The sequence below is a fragment of the Spea bombifrons genome, chromosome 1 (assembly GCF_027358695.1).
Source record: "Spea bombifrons isolate aSpeBom1 chromosome 1, aSpeBom1.2.pri, whole genome shotgun sequence".
Taxonomy (NCBI): Eukaryota; Metazoa; Chordata; class Amphibia; order Anura; family Pelobatidae; genus Spea; species Spea bombifrons.
This window is the reverse complement of record NC_071087.1, coordinates 151,292,736-151,313,938: the sequence shown is the minus strand read 5'-3', so window position 1 is coordinate 151,313,938 and position 21,203 is coordinate 151,292,736. Positions and strand designations below refer to the sequence as shown.

The 21,203-nt window shown below is 42.3% G+C and overlaps 1 protein-coding gene across 1 annotated transcript; it reads right to left on the bottom strand.

Annotated features, from left to right (window-relative positions):
- Nucleotides 1-1,609: 1,609 nt before the first annotated feature.
- Nucleotides 1,610-18,635, bottom strand: C1H5orf34 (chromosome 1 C5orf34 homolog). Its single transcript, XM_053448082.1, has 12 exons — nucleotides 18,434-18,635; nucleotides 17,604-17,693; nucleotides 16,324-16,913; nucleotides 14,758-14,838; nucleotides 13,901-14,024; nucleotides 9,561-9,652; nucleotides 8,263-8,332; nucleotides 6,210-6,377; nucleotides 5,566-5,690; nucleotides 4,419-4,505; nucleotides 3,414-3,454; nucleotides 1,610-1,963 (listed from the first exon to the last, which is right to left on the bottom strand). The coding sequence occupies exons 1-12, from the start codon at nucleotides 18,623-18,625 to the stop codon at nucleotides 1,785-1,787; spliced, it is 1,839 nt and encodes a 612-aa protein (XP_053304057.1). The 5' UTR covers nucleotides 18,626-18,635; the 3' UTR covers nucleotides 1,610-1,784.
- Between the last annotated feature and the right edge of the window lie 2,568 nt (nucleotides 18,636-21,203).

Below are 21,203 nucleotides of genomic sequence, written 5' to 3'. Positions count from 1 at the left end.
CTATATGAGGAATGAGGTTAAAAGGGAAGATGTGGGGGGGGGAATAAAAAAAAAAAAAAGCCCATCCGGTATTTATTGATCACAAATCCAAAAATTTTTACCAATAAAATAGGTTTATTAAATTAATTTGAAAAAACACATTTTACAAGATACACCAGTGATTACAGATAGATTACAAAGCTCTGAAATTTACAAATAGCAATCTAAAGATACATTTTACAAAATGTTCTTTCAAAGATCAGAGGCTGTGGATTCTGACACATAAGAGAAAAAAATAAATTAAAAACAAATATACACAAATGCAGTACAATCTCTACAGGCCAAGAATGCAATAACGAAAAATATTGATTCAGTATATAAGAATGTGAAACATGAAATAGGAAGAGTGGGTCAAATCACTTAAAACCCAGGTAGAGCTAAAACAATGCAGGTATAGATCTGCATTCATCACCCAGGCATATGAACTTACAGAACAGACTTAAAAGGGAGAAACGTCACAACTTTAGTATTACTTAATGCATTTATTATTGGAAATGGGCTAGTTTGCCATATGGAAAGCGAGGTGTTGGAAAGAGTAGCCAAGTTATCATACAAATTAACTTTTCTGTCTGGATTTTCTCCCGTTCTCTAACCTTACAAATAATTCCAATTAGCTGCATCAAAAGAGCGACTGTAACCTAGTATAAAGGATTGACTAAATGGTCAAAAATAATCATTAGTGTTTGGAGAACAGCAAGTTAAGATAGCTGCTTCAACAATATAGACACTTTATAACATTACACTATCACAGGTTTATTTAGTGTAAAGTAATATGTAATGATTGATCTGCTTTTAACAAAAAAAATTGCAAACAAGTACCTCAATGAATAAACCTGCTTTATTTTTCTTTGGCTAGTAAACATTTCAATGCCATTGCCAACGGGACTAAAGCACATCATGTTCAACGGTGGTGGTTTTTTGCTGGTTTATCTTTGGGTTCATTACCTTGTCCCATTGAGGTCTATTCACCAAAGGGAGAGAAAGCAGAAGAGTTGGGGTTTCAACTTAGTTATACATTATAAAGATTCAGCACAAGTGAGCCTCTGCTGTAGGAAGAGCTTAGCTGGCCCAGTATAATGTATGGTTAACCCCTTAAAGCCCATACATGTACGGGCTCAAAATGCATTGTTTTCAATGGGTTTAGGGACCGCCCATTGTCCTTAATGGGTTAAATCAGTGAGATTTCTTCATTCCCACCTAAGACATTGAATTATACAGGGCCCAATCAGGCCTTATTGCTAGAGAAACCGACAGCAGTAGCCCTTCATAACAGTGAAGTGAAACTATAGTTCTTCTGCAAACTCTCCCATCTTAGTGAATAGACCCAATATTCTGTTTGAGGTTGGGCCGCTGATTACGGAGAAAGCTGTGGTGTACTTCTGTTTCCATGCCACGTAGTATAAGCGGCAACAGTCTGGGTGTATAGATATTACAGTTCCTGTTGGGGACATTAAAAAGTTATTGGACAATAAACTGGAGACACGACGAGTATTCTTCTGTGCACAGACGTATACAACCGCATATACTTTATATATACACTATACAATCATTGGGAGCCTGAATAGGCCTCGCGGCTATAAACATTTATTCCATCTGGCGGTAGCAGAAAGAAAGACTTGATCTTGCGGAGAATACCCTTCCCCTTTGCTATAAAAATATTTTATGGCCCTAAAGAGCCTTCAGTATGCGGTATAAATTTCTTCTTAGCCGGGGACAGGTAGCAACTTATTTACATTCTGTAGTCATTACTTTCTGGAGGAAAGCAATAAGTCAATATCTTGTATGGCTTTTGACGTCTTTTGCAGAACTGACTGGATATTCATTTCACAGGATATCTCTCTCAGAGCGTTTTCATCACGCCTCGACCTCACGGGGACGCTGGAAAGATCTCTGCACTTTACAGCAGTGCTGTTCTGCACCAGGACTGGAATTCATGGGTTAAGGAAACTTAAATATACCAATTAAAAGCACTACAATTTGAAACTTATTAGACATGCAAACAGGCATCATTATTTCTCTTATTAACCCCTTCACGCCCCTTTAGGACATATCTGTACATCCTTAAACATGGCAAGGTGACAAGAAGCTCATTACGACTCTATAAGGAATAGTCCCTTACTCTACCGACCGACCATATGTGGCACCTATGTCATAGAAGAAATTTGAAGCAAGATTGCAAAACTGATTTTTTCCAACATCTATTATCACCAATTATGTTTGATGTATTTCTATGATTTTAAATGAAGGCCCCACTTTTCCTGAACTAAACTACCATATTTGCTCGATTATAAGACGGCCCTGATTATAAGACGACCTCCCAAAATCTGAATATTAATTTATGAAAAAAAGAAAAAGCCTGAATATAAGACGACCCTATAGGAAGAAGTTTTACCAGTAAATGTTAATTCATGTAAACTATGTGAACAATTGTTTGTTAATAAAAGCTACGGTTGAGAAAAAAAATTTAGTTTTTATTTCCTTTTTTCAACCTGCCCCCCAGTTATGCACATCTGCCCCCAGGCTTGCCACTCTGCCCCAGAAATGCCTTATACCCCATATATATGCCACTGTGCCCCATGATATGCCTTTTAACCCTCTATATGTCACTGTGCCCCACGATATGCCTTTTGACCCCCTATGTGCCACTCTGCCTCCAGAAATGCCTTATACCCCTATATGCCCCTCTGGCATTTAGGGGGTTAAAAGGCATTTCACAGAGCACTCTGCCTCCAGAAATGCCTTATGCCCCCCATTTAACACTCCCTCCTCCAAACTTACTGGTGCTTCTGAGTCCACCGGTGCTTAGTCTGGGCAGTGTGTGGAGCTCTACGCGATTCGCGTAGACAACTTCTGCTCTGATGTTCCGAGACATAGACGCGTTTAGTCGGGCTGGGTTTTTTTGTTGTGAGGGTTTAGTGTAGAGTTCTACACGCTGCCCGGACTAAGCACCGGGGACTCAGAAGCACCGGTAAGTTGGGGGGGGGGGGCATAACACCGGAGGATCCAGGTCCCCTGCATCTGAGTCCCCGGTGCTTAGTCTGGGCAGCGTGTAGAACTCTACGCTAAACCATCACATCAAAAAAACCCAGCCCGACTAAACGCGTCTACGTCCAAGAACATCAGAAAGGTCAGGGGTATGTGGGAAGTCATATACTTCAGCATCTTGATATTATGATGAAAACTTACAGCGATTAAACTGGATATTCAGCCAGTCCAGAGATCCCGGAATTCATTGCGTTCACCAGAAGCTAAACCTCTAATCGAAATAACATCCGTTTGCTTAGTTTCGCAGTTACCTCTCAGCGATGACGGCCGATAGCTCAGCAATAAATACCATTCTAGCCAAAGAGCGGTCGTTGACCTTTAAAGGATACATTGAAATCTTTGAATTTTTTGCAGTTCAGCCTCCACTGACCTTGTAAAAGAAATTGTTGAACATTTAGATAACATATTTGCTTGATTATAAGATGACCAACCACCCAAAATCTGAATATTAACATAGGAAAAAAAGAAAGCCTGAATATAAGACGACCCTATAGGGAAAAAAAAAAGCTTTACTAGTAAATACTATTTCACATGTAAACTATTTTTTCATATTTAATAAAAACTGATTGAGAAAAATGCATTTTTTTGTTTTATTTCCTTTTATTTGACAACCTGCCCCCCAGTTATGCACATCTTCCCCCAAGAAATGCCTTATACCCCCCTATATGCCTTATACCGCCCTGACCCCCCAGAATTACCAATGCATCCACACGACTTGTCCTCCACGCTTCAGACTCCCTGGTGTCTCTTGAGTTTAGCCAGTGGATGTCTGTGTGATGCGCATAGAGATCACACTTCGCTTCTGTGCGGCACTTACAGGGGACTTCTATGAATGAGCACCAGAAGGTCATGTTACGCCGGCGCTCCGTCATAGAAGCCCCGGCAGAAGCGTTTGGTACCAGCGGAGGTTGTCTGCGTGCATCGCACAGACGTTCACCGGCTGCCAGAGAGGAGGATCCAGGATCTGGAACTTAGTCTTGTAATCAAACCTCTATTTAAAAGGTCCGATCATAAGACTACCTTGACTATAAGACGAGGGGTAATTTTCAGAGCAGTTGCTCTATAAAAATAGAAGAAAAAAAAAATAGAAAACCTTGTCTTATATTCAAGCAAATATGGCACAGCTATACATTACTAATATAGCCTCTATGGCTCTGAGGAAGAAAGGAGTCTGGTGCAAAAAGGGGCAAGAACATGCAGTCACAATCAAAAGGTTTTTTCCTGTTGATTACTCCACTTTTTCTCTAGAATAAACAGTTTTCCATCGGGGCTGAATGTAATATACATAACCATACAGATCAATATAAGGCAGCACAGAAAATAGCGGCATTTACCAGTTCTCTTTTCCAAGGGGCGCGACAGTTCTTTTTCGAGCCGTGTCATCAATCTGCACACACCATGCAATCACAGCTTTGATGTAACTGTGAAAAACGGCAAACACTATTAACATTTCATGAGAACGAGAAAGAGCAAATGGTTATTTCAGGGCAACATCAAAATATTTATTTAAAGGGACTCTCCAGCCATCATATGCAAGTGACAGACATGTGCGCCCTTGAAATGTCCTTGTGGTCCTTTGTTGCAAATGCATGAGGGGACTCTGCGGAATCCCTCCAAATGTATTTGGCCCTTTCCACATCTCCTGGCACGGGATGTACTCGCCTGCACTGTTGGCACTTCTGAAAATGGTGCGTTTAGACCCAGCAAACTCGTGTAAGGTCTAAACACACCTCTGTATGCGATTATTAGCAGAGTCAGCGCTCGTGTGCAGAGACACAAATTGGGCCAAAATGCAATGAAATCAACAGGAGCGCTTTCCTGCCACCGACTGGCTGCATAAGCTGTCAATCATTGACAAGACAGAGCTCCCGTCGATTTCAATGTAAGTACTTCCCCCCTGCCACTGATTGACAGCTTCAAGTGGCCAATCAGCAGCAAGAAGTATGGGATCACGGTGGAAGAATTGAGCTTTTGCAGCACGACGCTAACGCCGTGTTGGGTAATTGCTTTATTTTTTGGGTTTTGGAAGAACGCACATTAAAGTAATCACAGTTCTTTAACATGCATTAATCTTTTGCCAGGGTGTCCAACCTGCGGCCCTCCAGCTGCTGCAGGACTACATCTCCCATAAAGCTCTTTCAGATAAGGGGCTGGCAGAGGAGTACGGGAGATTTAGTCCTGCAGCAGCTGGAGGGCCGGAGGTTGGACACCCCTGATCTATAGCAAGATTGTCAAGGACATTAGACGGTCCCTTTAAGAAGCAGCCTTAGCCTACAGGTCTGGGGTGGTATCAGGCCCTGTGCCCTATTACCCATGGCGTTTGCCCTATGGTGTAATTATGCCCGCTGATGAGCATACATACCTGTAAGAACGCTCCCACATGCTGCATAGCCTTCTTAGGCAAGTACAGGGTTTAAAACATGTCTCGGTAATAACATAAATGCAAAGTAACCGGAGCAATTTTATTAACAAGTGACATACCTCGAATAATCTCCCGGAGACTCAAGTTGAACAACTTTTGCTGCTCCGTCTGGGAAATTCAGCTGACACCAACCAAAACCATTTTTGAGATGCGGTGAAATGTTAATGGGTCCTTTGACCTGACCCTAACAAATACAAAGAGAAGAAACCCATTGTTATTGTGATAAATTACTAACCCAGCTCTCTTGTAGAAACAAAAGGCAGAATAAAAGGTTACATTACAATACAGTCTCGTCTATTAAACGTCTGAGCTTGTGTTCAGGGTAAATACATCTACACCCAATAAGATTGTGGGAGAAAACAGGCGAAATGACACAGATTACGCAGAACTGAATAAAGGGTGCGCTTCTTATACTGTGAATAAAACGACTTATTCTTAAAAACATTTATATCTATTTGCACCTTCTGATTCCGCACTTGCTTCCCTTATATGTTTATCACGCTGAATGCCTCGGTCTCGCATCAAACAGGGACAGTCGTCATCCCTGCAGGAGCAGAGCACCAAACCCGCTCTAATTTCATTTAAAAGCCGACATGGAAATATCTCAAAGACTGGTGTTTTCCACAGCAGAAATTTAGTTTGTGGCCCTTTATGCTCAGCAGTTGATAGGGAAATGGCCTAAAATGCATTTAAAGAGTATCACCTTTTCATGTTTATTAAAATGAGCAAAATTCCAAACGGTGTGCAGCGTTACTCCGTCCAGATAGTTCACGAGCACCACGTTGTCAGAGTACACGGCAAATCGTCCTTTGCCTGGGATGAAGGATTGTTCCAGCAGCTCTGGTAATCCGACGTGCTCCGTATCAACTCCCTGAAATTAGAAAGCATCCAGCGGTAAGCAGCCCCATCTACATTTTTATTGCTTTCAAATAAACATAACATACAAAACAATAGCAAACCCCCCCCCGCTATCCACAAATATATGATAGCAGAACAAGCATGCAAGGACCCAATACAAATCAAATCAATTGTAATAAAATATTTAAAACAAAATATTATAATAAGCCTTCACATAACCCATTCAAAAAAAATCTGGGGTTTATTGAATAAAGTGAGATTTTGCAAGAGGGTTCTGGTTTTATTATAAAAGGGCCAATACTGGGAGGTTCCTCTGGCAAGAGGGCTGAGCTGGCCCTGTATAATGTATTATTCAATGAGTGAGGAAACTATAAAAGGAAGCTCACTGGTTATGTTATCCAGGGCCAGCAGAGTGGAGTGTCAGAAGTTCACTGGGCTTGGATCTCCATAATTAGTAAATAGACCCCCTCTGCTCTGCACCGTCTTTGCTCACTGCAGTGCTCTCAGGAGAACAAATATAAACAATGAGTGAAACTGAATCAGACCATATACAATGTAAAATAATAAAAAGTGACATACTGGGCATTACATCTGAACAATAATAGAGCCTGGAAAACCAAATGCCAACTGGAGTTAAAGGCATTCCGTAGCATTATACGGCAAGGTGTGTGGGGGGCCATACTGGAAGTATATTTTTAATTTGCGGCATTTAATACACACGCTGCTTTCTGGATCCTAATATATTAAGCCAACAACAATTTCCTGCCTTACTCGAATATACCGTATTTTGCTCGATTATAAGACAAGGTTTTTTTCAGAGCAAATGGTCTGAAAAATACCCCTCGTCTTCTAATCGGGGTCGTCTTCTTATCAGACCTCAAATAGAGGTCTGATTAGGAGACTAAGATCCAGATCCCCCGCACCGCTGCAGGGGACCTGGATCCTCCTGTCTCACCCCCCCCCCCATCATACACACACTTACCGGTGCTTCCTGCTGTGTTGCCGGGGCAGCGGGTTGACGTCTACGCGATCCGCGTAGACAACGTCCGCTGCAGCCGGAAGGAGGTGTGGCTAGCAGCGGGGGTTGTCTGCGTCCGTCGCGTAGACCTTCCCCGACTGTCAGAGATCAGAGCTCCCCGCATCGGTGCGGGGAACTCTGATCTCCGACAGCCGGGGAAAGTATACGCGACGGACGCATACAAACCCCCGCTGCCAACTCCACCTCCTTTCGGCTGCAGCGGAAGGCGACGTCAACCCGCTGCCCCGGCTGGAAGCACCGGTAAGAGAGGGCTGAGAGGGGTGAGAGAGAGTGTGTGTGTTAGTTAAATGGGGGTATAGGGTGTATGTGTGTGTTAAATGGGGGCATAGGGCATTTCTGGAGTGGCGTTAAGGGGGCATTTAATAGAGCACTCTGCCTCCTGAAATGCCTTATACCTCCTATATGGCACTCTGCCCCATAATATGCCTTTTAACCCCCTAAATGCCAGAATGGGATATAGGGGTATAAGGCATTTCTGGAGGCAGAGTGGCACATAGGGGGTCAAAAGGCATACCATGGGGCACAGTGGCATATAGAGGGTTAAAAAGTTAATATTCAGATTTTGGGGGGTCGTCTTATAATCGAGCAAATACGGTATTTTAAACGTGGCCTGTTCTGCATGGACGAATACATCAATAACTCAAATCTTAGAGTTTATTTGAATTTGAGTCACGCCAGCAGAAAGTGTACGGGGAGCGCTGTGACGGGTACTAATACCTCGGCTACAGAGTTTGGGCGATCACACTCCGAGTGTAATGTGTATCCCATTCCACCCTGTTGTGTACAAAGCAATGAGCAGCGACACAAGGAATCAATCACGACTGGAAACTGTTGAAATTTTAATGCTAATTTAGCTTACCGGTTTCCAACAGCAGGTATCGGAAAGACGATTAAGGGAAAGCTTTGCCTTGCATGACATTTCCAAAAATCTGAAATAAATAAGTAAATGAACATTATGCTCAACGTGTTAAATGTCACAGGAGGAGCTCAAACACAACATATATTTATTTAGCAATAACAGATAAACTTGTGCTTTACGGTATAGTAAGGTGAAGGACAATTCTATAGCGTATACAGTAGTCTCAGATATTTTAATTGGGGTACATTATGAGAGGAGGTTCTCTGCCCCACAGAGCTTACAGTCCAAGTGTACTTTTCCACGCGCCCTTTAAACCCACTAAATGGCACCAAACTGACTCTAGACCTCCCGGCACGATCATTATCACAGTTAATATACGCTGGAAGGTATGTATGCCTTTTTATGAATAGATGACGAGAGGTGCCCACTAGTGCTTCTGTACCATTGGGTTCATTTGAGTCACAAAAGCTTATTTCTAAATAGTTAATCTTAAACGGCCCCCAATAGCGGAAGCGCTACAAAATTACAAATATCATATGTAAAGATGTACCAGAGTAAGAAAAATGTCCTTTTAATGAGCCACACAACAAGTGAGTGTAAGATTTTCATTCTTGTATACATTACTACTATCTTTTATTTATATAGCGCCAACAATTTACGCAGCGCTGGATACAATACATATTCAAGGGGTCTGACAAAACTAGAATTGACAGACTAAGACAAACCGATACATTAGGTGGAGAGAGCTCGGTTCACAAGGGAATGGGGTGACAAATATAAGGCACAGAGAAAGGGTGAGAGGTACCATGGGGTTGTATATCAATGAAAAGGAAGTTCTAGCAGCTAAGATGGTGCGGCTTCTCTGAAAAGGAGAGTTTTGAGATGTTTCTGGAATAATGGGAGGGAAGGCGAAAGCTGAAGGTTTGTTGGGAGTAGATTCCAGAGATATGGGGGCAGCCTGAGTGAAATCTTGTAGACGGGGAAAGGAAGCGATATACATGCATGGGAATCTCATCTGACCCTCCCTGCGACACTTGCCGAGCGAGCATGTGACAATTTGTTTTTTTTATATAAAAAACGCATCAACAAATTTTAATTTTACTGTAATTTCTAATTGTGCATGCCCTGCATCTGAGTGGATAAAAGAAAACCATTTAAACAATTCAGCAGCCAGAACACAAATCAGGCATTTTAAATAATCTTCCGTTGTAAACCGTAGAAAACATATTTTGGTCAACACTGGCACCCGCACAATAGAAAAGAACGCAAGATTTCAGAACATGTAAAATCCGACTGACCTGACAGCCTGGGTTATCAAAGCACGCACGGAATACACAGCTCTAGGCTTGTCCGGAGGAAGGTCACTTGCCATGTACGTCCGTTCTTCTGTCTAAGGACACATCACAATTGGAAACGCATGACCCAATATAATTCACTTCCTATTACATTTTAATAGATACACAAATACAACAAAACCCCCCAAACAATTGGGTTGATGTTAAAGCATTCAGACTCTGAACGACTCCTCAAGCGCGTTACATCACCATCACGCATCATAACCACGCTCTCACGCTCACTCACCTCTACTACTAACACAAACACTCAAATGTCCGTCCGCTCCATTTACCTCATGTTTCCTCGCCGTCTCATCCAAACCAACGCACAAATCCACAGACCACTCACCATTTAGTTAATTGATTAATTAGTTGAATTTATAAAGAATTTTCATATCATTATTACTATGTGCCACAAATGACAAAAATATCCCTAACGAATATGAAAACTTAATGTTTAAATCATACCAATTTAAAATCCTCAGTCAGAATTCTCGCTAATGCCACAAACAGATTGACTTGCAAATGAAGACCCTCATTCCCTGCGTAAACGCCACCTAATCGTGTATCCCTCAATACAGATCTAGTATTTAAAGAATCCCCCTTATCACAGACATAACTTCCCAAAGCTTTCAAAGAACCTAAAGCGGCAGCGTTACCGGCTAATAATCACAAGGGTGTAGGAAATAAAATATTTTCTAAACTCACCACAGACAAGTGGATTCCGGGATCTCTGTGTATAGATCATCATTTAACCTCCATATGAAACTGAGTTCGCCACCCATTTTTCATTGATGCTATAGAATTTCTTTCTCCTACTTCCACTTTATCCCTTTATCATAATACGTTAGCACTAAATGTGCTAATGTCCCCGACACCACTATTAATAGAATAATGTATATTAAAATAATCGGAGTACTTTAATATGCATTATTCTATTAATAGGGGTGTCAGGGACAGTAGCCCAGGGCTTGACAAATTTGTTGTGAATCTAGGCGCCAGGTAAAAAAAGTTAGGAGCCAGGATTTTTTTAAACTAACAGTTGGTCAGGAGTGATCTGATCATCACCGGCCCACTTACTAAACTCACAGCGTTTGACCTGGAAGCACCCTGGACTTTCAGGTCAGTGCTGGTTTTTTTTTTGTTAACTCTTTCGATGCTGATGTTCCATTGGAGCACAGCATTGACTGATATTTAGTCCCCTCAAGTTTGTGGGGACAAATGTTAACCCCTGCAATGCCACGAATGTGTCGTGCACAATTGTGGCATTGAATGGGTTAACACTGCACTGTCGCCCTCAGGGAGCGATCAGGCAGCAGGGGGGGTGTTGGGGCTGAAGACGGAGACCGAAGAACCCTCTCCCCTGTCCCTGAAGCTGCCTCTGGCAGCTGGGACTCAATTGCTGGTCTATAGACCAGCCATTGCAGGGGGGAGTCTCTTTGATGACTGCTGTAGGCTTCCATGCCTACAGGAATCATCAAAGGGCTTGTGGGGGCTCGTTTTTGCTGTTGCTGGTCTGCCTGGGCTTCCAGGCAGACCACCAGCAGCAGAGCCCCGTACAAAACGGGAATTAACCCCTAAATGCTGCGATCGCGGCATTGAAGGGGTTAACGCTGCACTGTCGCTCTCATGGAGCGATCAGGCAGCAGGTGGATGTTGTGTCAGGACCCCCTTCCCTGAAGCTGCCTGTGGCAGCTGAAAACACGATTGCTGGTTTTACAGCAACCGCGTTTTCAGCCTACAGGATCACTCCGTGGGAGTGATCTCAGGCTCGGGGGCGGGCTCTGAGTGGCTGTGCTGTCTGCCCAGACTCCTGGGCAGACAGCAGCAGCAGCGCCCCCGTGTGGTGACTCGGCCTCTTACATCCACAATTTTTTCTGGATGTAAGAGGCTGACAAAACCTAGGCGCCAGGACAAAATTCTGTGTCGCCATGGCAACCTGGCATTTGTCGAGCCCTGCAGTAGCCAATCAGTGGCAGGAAAGCACTCTTATTGAAAGCAATAGGTGCATGTGCTACACATGGAGATCAGAACACACTGTATTTTAAAAGCAACACCATAAAAATGGTAAGATACCATGCAGCATTATAGTGCATACGATGGCTGGAATGTCCCGTTAATAAGGTCCACTATACTAGAGCTTAAAAAGAGCCAGGGAACCGAGAGAGACACTGCCTAAAAAGTTGGTCATTTATAAAATAGATCCATGGATTTAACTTGATTCTAGGGCCGCAACGAACTATTTTCATAATCGATCAGTTGGCCAATTATTTTTAATCAAATTTTTATTATCGAATAAAAAAATAAATGTAAATGTATTCCATTTAATAAACACACAGGATGTTAAAATAAACAGTAGAATAAATAAAAAAAATAATAAAAAAAAAAGATAAAAATGCATTTCTTGTTTTTATTTCCCAACCTGCCCCCCTCACTTATGCACATTTGAGCCCAGGCTTGACACACTGCCTCCCAAGATATGCCACTCCGTCCTCCCCAGATATGCCAAAGTGCCCTCATATATTCACAGACTCATTCACAGCACACTGACACCATACTTTTAGAAATAAATACAGGGTTGACCCCAGGATTTAGATTCCCTTGGTTTGCCCCCCTCCCCTTACCTATAACTGCACGTTAAGTTAACCTTATTAACTCAGTCCTCAGCATTAAATTAACCCTAAAGACCCCATTAACCATAACTGCCCCTAAATTAACCCCCAACGATCCCATCAACCATAACCGCCCCTAAACTAACCCTAAAGACCCCATCAACCATAACCACCCCTAAATTAACCCCAACGACCCCATCAACCATAACCGCCCCTAAACTAACCCTAAAGACCCCATCAACCATAACCACCCCTAAATTAACCCCAACGACCCCATCAACCATCACCGCCCCTAAATTAACCCCAACGACCCCATCAACCATAACCGCCCCCTAAATTAACCCCAACGACCCCATCAACCATAACCGCCCCTAAACTAACCCTAAAGACCCCATCAACCATAACCACCCCTAAATAAACCCCAACGACCCCATCAACCATAACCGCCCCCTAAATTAACCCCAACGACCCCATCAACCATAACCGCCCCTAAACTAACCCTAAAGACCCCATCAACCATAACCACCCCTAAATTAACCCCAACGACCCCATCAACCATCACCGCCCCTAAATTAACCCCAACGACCCCATCAACCATAACCGCCCCCGAAATTAACCCCAACGACCCCCATCAACCATAACCGCCCCTAAACTAACCCTAAAGACCCCATCAACCATAACCGCCCCTAAACTAACCCTAAAGACCCCATCAACCATAACCGCCCCCAAATTAACCCTAAAGACCCCATCAACCATAATTGCCCCCAAATTAACCCTAAAGACCCCCATCAACCATGACGGCCCCTAAATTAACCCTAAACACCTCATTAACCATAACGCCCCCTAAATTAACCCTAACTGGCCCTAAATGAACCCCCACCTGCCCTAACTTTCAGCAACCCAAATATTAATTTTATACTTGCTGTGAGTTGCTGAGCAATGTGGACGCTATAAGAAAAAGGGGCGGGGCCAATCAGAGTGACTGCAGGGAGGGACTGGTAAGTGGTAACTGCTTTGAGTGACATTGAATGGACCGGATTATATAACCCTCATCTTATAATCGATAAAATCGATTCAACTAATAGATAATGAAATTCGTTGGCAATGATTTTCATTATCAATTAGTTGCTGCAGCCCTACTTGATTCTTAGGAAAATCACATTTCTTCTAAATGATATGCCTGCCTAGCTGGAAACATCAAGGGCATTTATGAATCCTTTCAACAAGGGTGAGGACCAAACATTACAGAAAATGATTCATTGAAAGATATCACTCCTGTCCCATTCCCATTACCGCCTCCATCACAGCAGTCTTTGCCCATTATAAAGATGCCAGATTAGATTGATGTGAAAGCCTTCACTGCGCAGACGGTCTCTATTTTTGGCCTTTGAAAAGTAGATTTCAATTATCAATTACAGTTGCTTTTGTCTGGGCACAAGCCCGCTGCAAGAGATAGCCGAGTCCTGTGGGATACATGGAGAACTTTACCAAGGATAGTTCATACGATGTCATATACAAGATCACATGTTCTCACAAGACATATTCCCCCTGACCAAATCCAAGTCAGATCTCCTCACAAAATACGACCTACGCGGCCCCAATATAAGGTCCATTGTGAAAAAAAACATTTAAAAACAAAGATTCCCATTAGAAAAGGGGGAAAAAAAAGCCACCTGGTGCAGGGTCTCTTACCAGTTTAGTTCCTTCATTAAGAAACTGGTGTTTGAAATATTTTCCTAAACAAGACCCATCAGAGACAAAGACAGAGCCGTCACCCGGATAGATTTCCACGCAACCTGCACCATCAAAAAAGAACCTATTATGTGAAAAGAGATGAAAATGTTAAAAAAAAAAAATTAAAATTAAATTTCCATATATTATGCATTGAGAACAATTGCATGAGCAGGAGATATACATTTTAATAAATACAGCATACTTGGCAGAATAATTTTTAATATCTAAGCAAGAGCTTGTGTCACCTTTGTTATTAGATTCATACTTTTCAATACATAGCGCCTGATATTTATTATGCAAAAAAGTTCTGTACTTTTCCCTTCTTCGACGTACTGGCGCCAACATCAACAGCTAAGCAAGGAACAACTCGTGAAATTAAATATGACGACATGGGGCTTCTGGCAGACACCCCGGCTTATCGTTGGATTGTCACAAGACTGACTATTATCATACTGTCCCTAAAGAACACCCCGGCTGTGGTGTATTCTGGCCTAGGGCAGGGGGTGCAGATCATCCCATTCAGACAGCCGCTCAGTGAGCCAGTTAGCAGGGAGATCCCATCAGTCCATTTATATTACACTATGGGACAAGATATAATACCCTGGCACTAGGTAGTAATGATGGTAGCCGAGGAGAGGACGGCTGGGGGTGCTGCCCATGGTCAGGCCTAGGAAGTCCCTGAATAAAAGTATGTTGCTGTCCTTTTTGATAACCAGCAGTTTCATACTTTTGAAGTCTTCAGTGGGTCTCCTCTTTAAAATCTTGAACTAGGATATTAACAACCCTACTGATCAAGGAATTTTCTCTCTTCTTACCTGTAGGTTACATCACCACATACAGCCACTTTTAAAGGCATTGAGAAAGTAGAGGACATGCCTGGGTTACAGAAATTCCACCTGCGTGAGAAACACAGATACATTACACACATCACATAGATTTACCGGCGACTTTAACCCTGGACTCGACAAGCCTCATGGCACCCGCTTCATCCCGCACCCACAGGAAAGCATAGAGGCTGGATTCACAATGGCAGCGGCATGGCAGGTCTCTATGAGAGGTGTGTGTGTGTGTGGTGTAGTGTACGTATGTGTATACCATAGTGTCAGTGTGTATATGTATAGTGCTGGAGTCGGTGTGTACATTCAGAGTCTGAATCTGGCACTACCATGCAGCCCACATACTGTGTTTTTGGTGCATAGTGTCACAGTGTGTGTTTTTCTATATGTATAGTGTTAGCCTGTGTGTGTACATTATTAGATAGTGTGTGCATTGTATAAACATGTATTGTTGGTGTGTATGGTGTTTTGTTACAGTATGGCATTAGCATTAGTGTGTGTTTCAGCAATAAAGCATGTATTAGTGTATAGCGTGAACATGTGTGCACATGAGTGTAGAATGTCAGCATGTGTTACCTTAAGGTGTGTTTTAGGTTATTGCCCCAATAAAAACATGATTGGAGAAGGTTGGTTCCTAAATCTCAACTAAATTTATCAACCCCTGCTTTAACACCTTAAAGACAGAGCAGGTTTTTTGTACCCTTCGTGACAATGGCTGTTTTAACACTTTTGCGGTGCTTGTTTAGCTGTAGTTTTCGTCTCTCCCATTTAGTGTACCCACACAAGATATAGAGATAGATAGATATATATATATATATATTTTTTTTTTTTTATTTTAAGACAAGGGATTTATTATTTATCCTTTCATTATATTGATCATCTAATTTACTATAAAAACAAATAATGTGGTGAAAAACTGAAAACAAATGGGGCTTTCTGACTTATTTGAAAAATCTTTTATTCCCCTACGAAAGCTAATTAAAAAAAAAAAAAAAAAAAAAAAACTCCTTTTACCTCTTTTTGTGCACAAATTCCAATACCAGCTGTTAATGTTTGTGGTAGTATTTTTGTGTTTTTTTCCCCCTCAGACACACTGTACTTCAGGTATATTTAATATGGTGCATGCCGACTCCCTGGGGAGCGATCAGAGCCCCTGCTGCAGTTTTCGGTGTTTATGTAATGCTTCAACATCAAGGCATTACAGTGACACCATTTGGGGGGAAGAAAGCAATCTTTGATCGCTTTCTAAACCTGTTTAACCTCATGACATACCAGGCACCTCAATTGTCATCAAGGTGTTTAGGTAAAGAGGGTCTGCTTCTCGCAAGCAAATGTCATTCTATGCCTTCTGTTAACCATATTACTAGCCAATTCATAACCACAATTACATTCTTAAACCACTGCCCTCCTGAGAAGCACAAGCAGCAAATGTCTAGAAAACCAGACAGCTCTCACCTGTTTTCAGAGTCTATGTTAAATATATTATTGATATTTATATACGGTAATTATCCGGACCTGGCCCAACACACACAATATAATATTCACCTGTGTAAATGGGTTCTCCTACAGGTCAGAGGTAAAGCTTTCGGTAAAACCGAACCAGCGCCTTCTCTGAAATTCTCCGGTTCGCCTGTGGTTTCACTGCCAGTTGGAGTATCGCCATCTCTTGGCTCATTTTCAGACGATCTGTTCAGAAAACGTAGGGCCACAGACATGGGATAATAAAACTCCGCCGGGCAGCACGACACTGAGAACCGCTGGACCAGCCAACTGTACCGGAAGCCATGCTTTGCAAAGCGCAAGTCATCCATAACTTGGATCACAGAAGAAGAATACTTTGACCCGCTCCTTCCTTTACTGGAAGGGATTTTATTTCCGGTTTCGGGAATTCGCTCTCCATATCTCAATGGGTGGGGTAACAGATCTTGACTTTGGGATTCAGGGTTTAGTGCTGGGGTTTTGCAGCTTAGTTGGCACAAGAACTCCACGAGGAATTCTTTTTTCAAAGCAGACATGTATAAATTGGCATTTCCATCCAAAGAAGAAACCTTTACACCGCCACCCTCCAGACCTCCGACAAACTCGTTATCCTCCAGACGGGGCCACGTTACTCCAGAAATCTCAGACAGATGACTCTGAGGGTGAAAAAAAGAGAAAGACCTCATAATTCCCGGATCACTGGGAGGGTATTGAATTGGCTCCTGTTCAAACTACAAAAAGCATTAGCTGTCCAACTCGCAAAACAGAGAGGGTAAGGGTTACAGACTAGAAGGTTGTGAAGCAGCGGGGTCGATTTACCGAGAAGGGTTAATTTCAGGAAAGCAGGTGAGCAGCAGATTATATCATGTAATAGTTCTTTGAGCGCAGAAACACCATGTTGTAGATCACATTTGGCCTTGATGGTGTAATCAGTTGCCCTCTCCAGGCCGTCATGCTCCAGGATACAACATCATCTCCCGGAGCGTTCCCATTACAGACTCAAAGTGAACTACGGAAGCTGTGCCGTCCTGGACCAGTCCTTCATATCGCTAGTTGGCCAAAGATTACTGATCTCACTTTTAACCCGTACGTTAAACTGCGGTGCTATAGGGAGCCTGACTGCCCAAGAGGGCAATTGGCTTCTTGTTTTGAGGCAGAGTGGCCAGAATATGCCGCTGGTCACAGACAAGACAAAGCACCAATGCGGCCCGGATTTCCTATAGATTTTAAAGCATATTATAGCGCATGGCAGCTTGATTGGGATTGAGTTCCGCTGCCCCAAGAGCCTAAACTGCCCTGTGATGTTTTACACATACATTTGCCATTTCAACGTGCAGAATACTTACTACTGTTTTCTCTGGAGGTAAAATACTTAAAGGGATAAAGGGACAGCCGGAAAATTTATTTCGGAAGTCAAGGACCTGGAGCACCCTGTCCTAAAAGAGTAGAAACAAAAGCAGATTGAGACGTGCACACCAAATCTCAAAACCAGGAGACAGAGGTGCACGGGGCAAACGGAGTAACCAGCAGCAGCCCACAAACGCAGAAACTTTTGAACGGCAGTGTATGTATTATAATACACACACATTCATACACACACATTCATACACACACATTCATACACACACACACATTCATACACACACACACATACACATTCATACACACACACATTCATACACACACTTCCAGCTTCAGGATTTCTGCTGTTGCTGCTGGTAACTAAGCAGTGGCTTCCATATAACTAGAAATGTCCATTATCGTTGGAACTTCACATATTAACGTATAAACCGAGTTATTAATCACACTGTTCTGTGTTCTTAAAGTAACAGAGCGTTTAGATGAAAAAATTGGACTTTATTATTTTTACCCCGCGCAGATAACATGCCCAGAAACGTTCTACCTCCAGTCCCTCATCCCTTTCTCGGGTCCTTGTAATAAACCGGTAGCAATGCACCGGCATTTGGGGTCGCAGGGTCATACACTGCTCCGGCAGGAGGGTTCAGGATGGGGCCCCAGGAATAAAGAGCCCACAAACGTAACATCATTTCGTGCAAGTTATTTTATAGACACGGCACTACGAACTCCCCGGGGATGAGCGAAGGAAACAGGGCCGGCTTCAACGAACGGAATATACTCGCCCACCCACCCCATGGCCCAGGCCCAGGCCCCTCACCAGGCAGCTGCTTGTTGCAAACTCAGTACGGTGCCGGCTTCTGTGAGGCGTCTGAAGCGGGTGCGCCCGGGGCTCAGAGGTCTCATAAACAAACTCCGTCCCACAGGGTGACAGCAGCAGCCGGACCCCATCCTCATACAGCGCTTCGGCCGACTCATCCGAGTACAGCAGCGCGTATCGCAGCGCAGCCATCTACACACCAACCGACAACACTGAAGTCAGAGCGCTTCAAACAAACCGGTCACCAGCAGGCACCGCCCCTCTCATCATTGATTTGCTTAGGATAGCTGTGCGCCACTCCTGTAGAACCCTCATTGGACATGACGTACTGTTACCTAGGGGACGGGATATCGCCTATGTTTAGTTACGGCTAAGTTTCGTTACAGGGCCCTGTATTTATGCGAGGCTTATACGTCTGGAGGCACTCATTGGGACAAATAATTACCGGATACAAATATTCAGAAATATCGCACCCGGGAGGCTTTACTAAATCTATTGTGTATCACCGTTATTAAATGACTGAACTTGTCTTACTGGAAATCCAGCGACCCCTTCACTGGCGGAGTTGTTTTTTAGTGCCACAAATACCGTACTGTTTACTGTCATCTTTACGATATGTGGGTTTAATTACCCTTTTGCGTGTTTGATGCCCCCAGGGCCGGCCTTAGGGGTGTGCGACTAAAATTAAAACATCGTTTTTTTTGTTTGTTTTTTAACTTTATTTAACATCCTCCATATTAAATAAAGTTTTTTGTTTACTTTATTTATCATGGAGGATTTTAAATAAAGTTAAAACAAAGAAAAAAAAACGATGACGATTTACGATAGACGCGCGCTGTTCGTGGTAACTCCGCACACAGTGTGACAGTTTAACAAAATCCGTTACGTCTCTAGTTTTCAGAACCCGTTAAAAAAAAGACATTTTACCGGTGAGCATCGTCCTTAAAACACTACACTTAAAACAAACCCGGTAATAAACACACAACAGCCGGGAATTCATAAAACTATTTATTACACAAAAATACACATTACAATCTTTAATAAAGTTTTAACTCTTTATCTGCCTCGTGGGAGATTGTTTTTTTGCTTTCCAGCAGGCTGATCTTCAGCAATGCTCATGTCTTATGATGTCATAGTTCTGACACACAGACGCTCCTGCACACAGACACAGCGACAGCTCTCTGTAACAAACATACACTATTCATCTTCCAGAGAAAACATATATGTAGCTCTCTCTAATACACGTATTACTGATCTTTTGGCAAAACACAGATATTAACAATCACACCAATAACACACAGCTCCTCAAACACGGAGACATACAGAGGAAGAGCGTAGCGGATGCCGAAAAACCTAAAACGACTGAAAACATCCTGATTTGGGCAACAAATGGGTAAAAGCCTAATAATAACTCTAGCCTTTTTTTTTCTCAGGTTCAGGGAGTGTTAGGTAAGAATACCTTTTGCTTGTTTCTGGGGGCCAATTTAAATTCAGAAACGAAATTCGTTGTCAGAAGCCCACATTTCCTCTCACGCACCCTCTCTCATTGTAATGTTAAAATCGGTTATATTTTTAGCCAGTATCCCGATTAGTTGAGATGAAATCACCCTATTTTCCAAATTGGAACACTTTCCTGAACCAGAATTTGAATATATTGCTTAAGACTAGAGAGTTGAAACCGTATCTAGCATCGAGGCATTAGTTTTATCAGGACGCCAAAGTGAGTACATTTTTAATACTAGCGATATCCAGCTATATATGGGGCCATCTGTCACATCTCTAGTTTGTATTTTTGGGTAATGAGAGCATGGACCAACCTGCTAGCATTATAATATTTTTTATCACGCTTTTCTACCTAATAAATACATTTAGAGAATGCTGTTTGTAATAGTTTTAATCATGGTTTAGAAACAAGAGATCATCTGAATAAGATATGTCAATTTTAGGACAATATTGGCTTTAATAGAATTTATTTTTCCTCACCGTTAATCTCCAGCGTCTTCCACTCTTTCAGATTTTTATTACTATGTTGTAGTTATGGTAGGAAGTTATCCTCCACCACTTATTTAACATATTTATTCCTAGGTGTTTAATGTCATCTTTAGCCCGGGTGAAAACAAAGTTTGTTTATCAATTTGCATTTCACATGGTTTGGAATGTTTTTCTAAATGGAGCTTGTATTCTGAATATATGGCGTATTCGTCTATAGCTTTCACTATTTCTTATACCGAGATCTCCAGATTTTCCTTGGCGATTAGTAAATCATCGGCATAAAGGCTCCCCGTGTGCAGTAGTGAAGCATTTAATGCTTGGGTTTTCTCTATTCAAGATGGCCAAGGGTCCCAATGAGACAATATATAAGAGTGGTGATGAGGAGAAACCTGTTCCCGTTACTGTAGCAGTAGGGATAGTATATAAAGCCTATAGCGTCTATCATTCTAGCATTAAATCCAAAGGTTTCTAGAGATTTTAAAAAGAATCTGTTAAAGGCTGAAGTCTAATGTGTCTAATACTCTTCTATTATTCACCGAAACCTAGTTGGTTTGAAGGAATCAAGGACTGAACTATAATTTTCATCCCATTTTTATCTTTAAAATATTCCTCGGTGAAGTATTGATAGGAGATTGTACAGAGTTTGCTAAAATTTTCAAAAACGTAAGCCAATTTTATCAGGGTTCATAACTTTTTTATCAGTATCTATAATTTTAGTTACATAGTTACATAGTTCATAAGGTTGAAAAAGACCTAAATCCATCAAGTTCAACCCTTC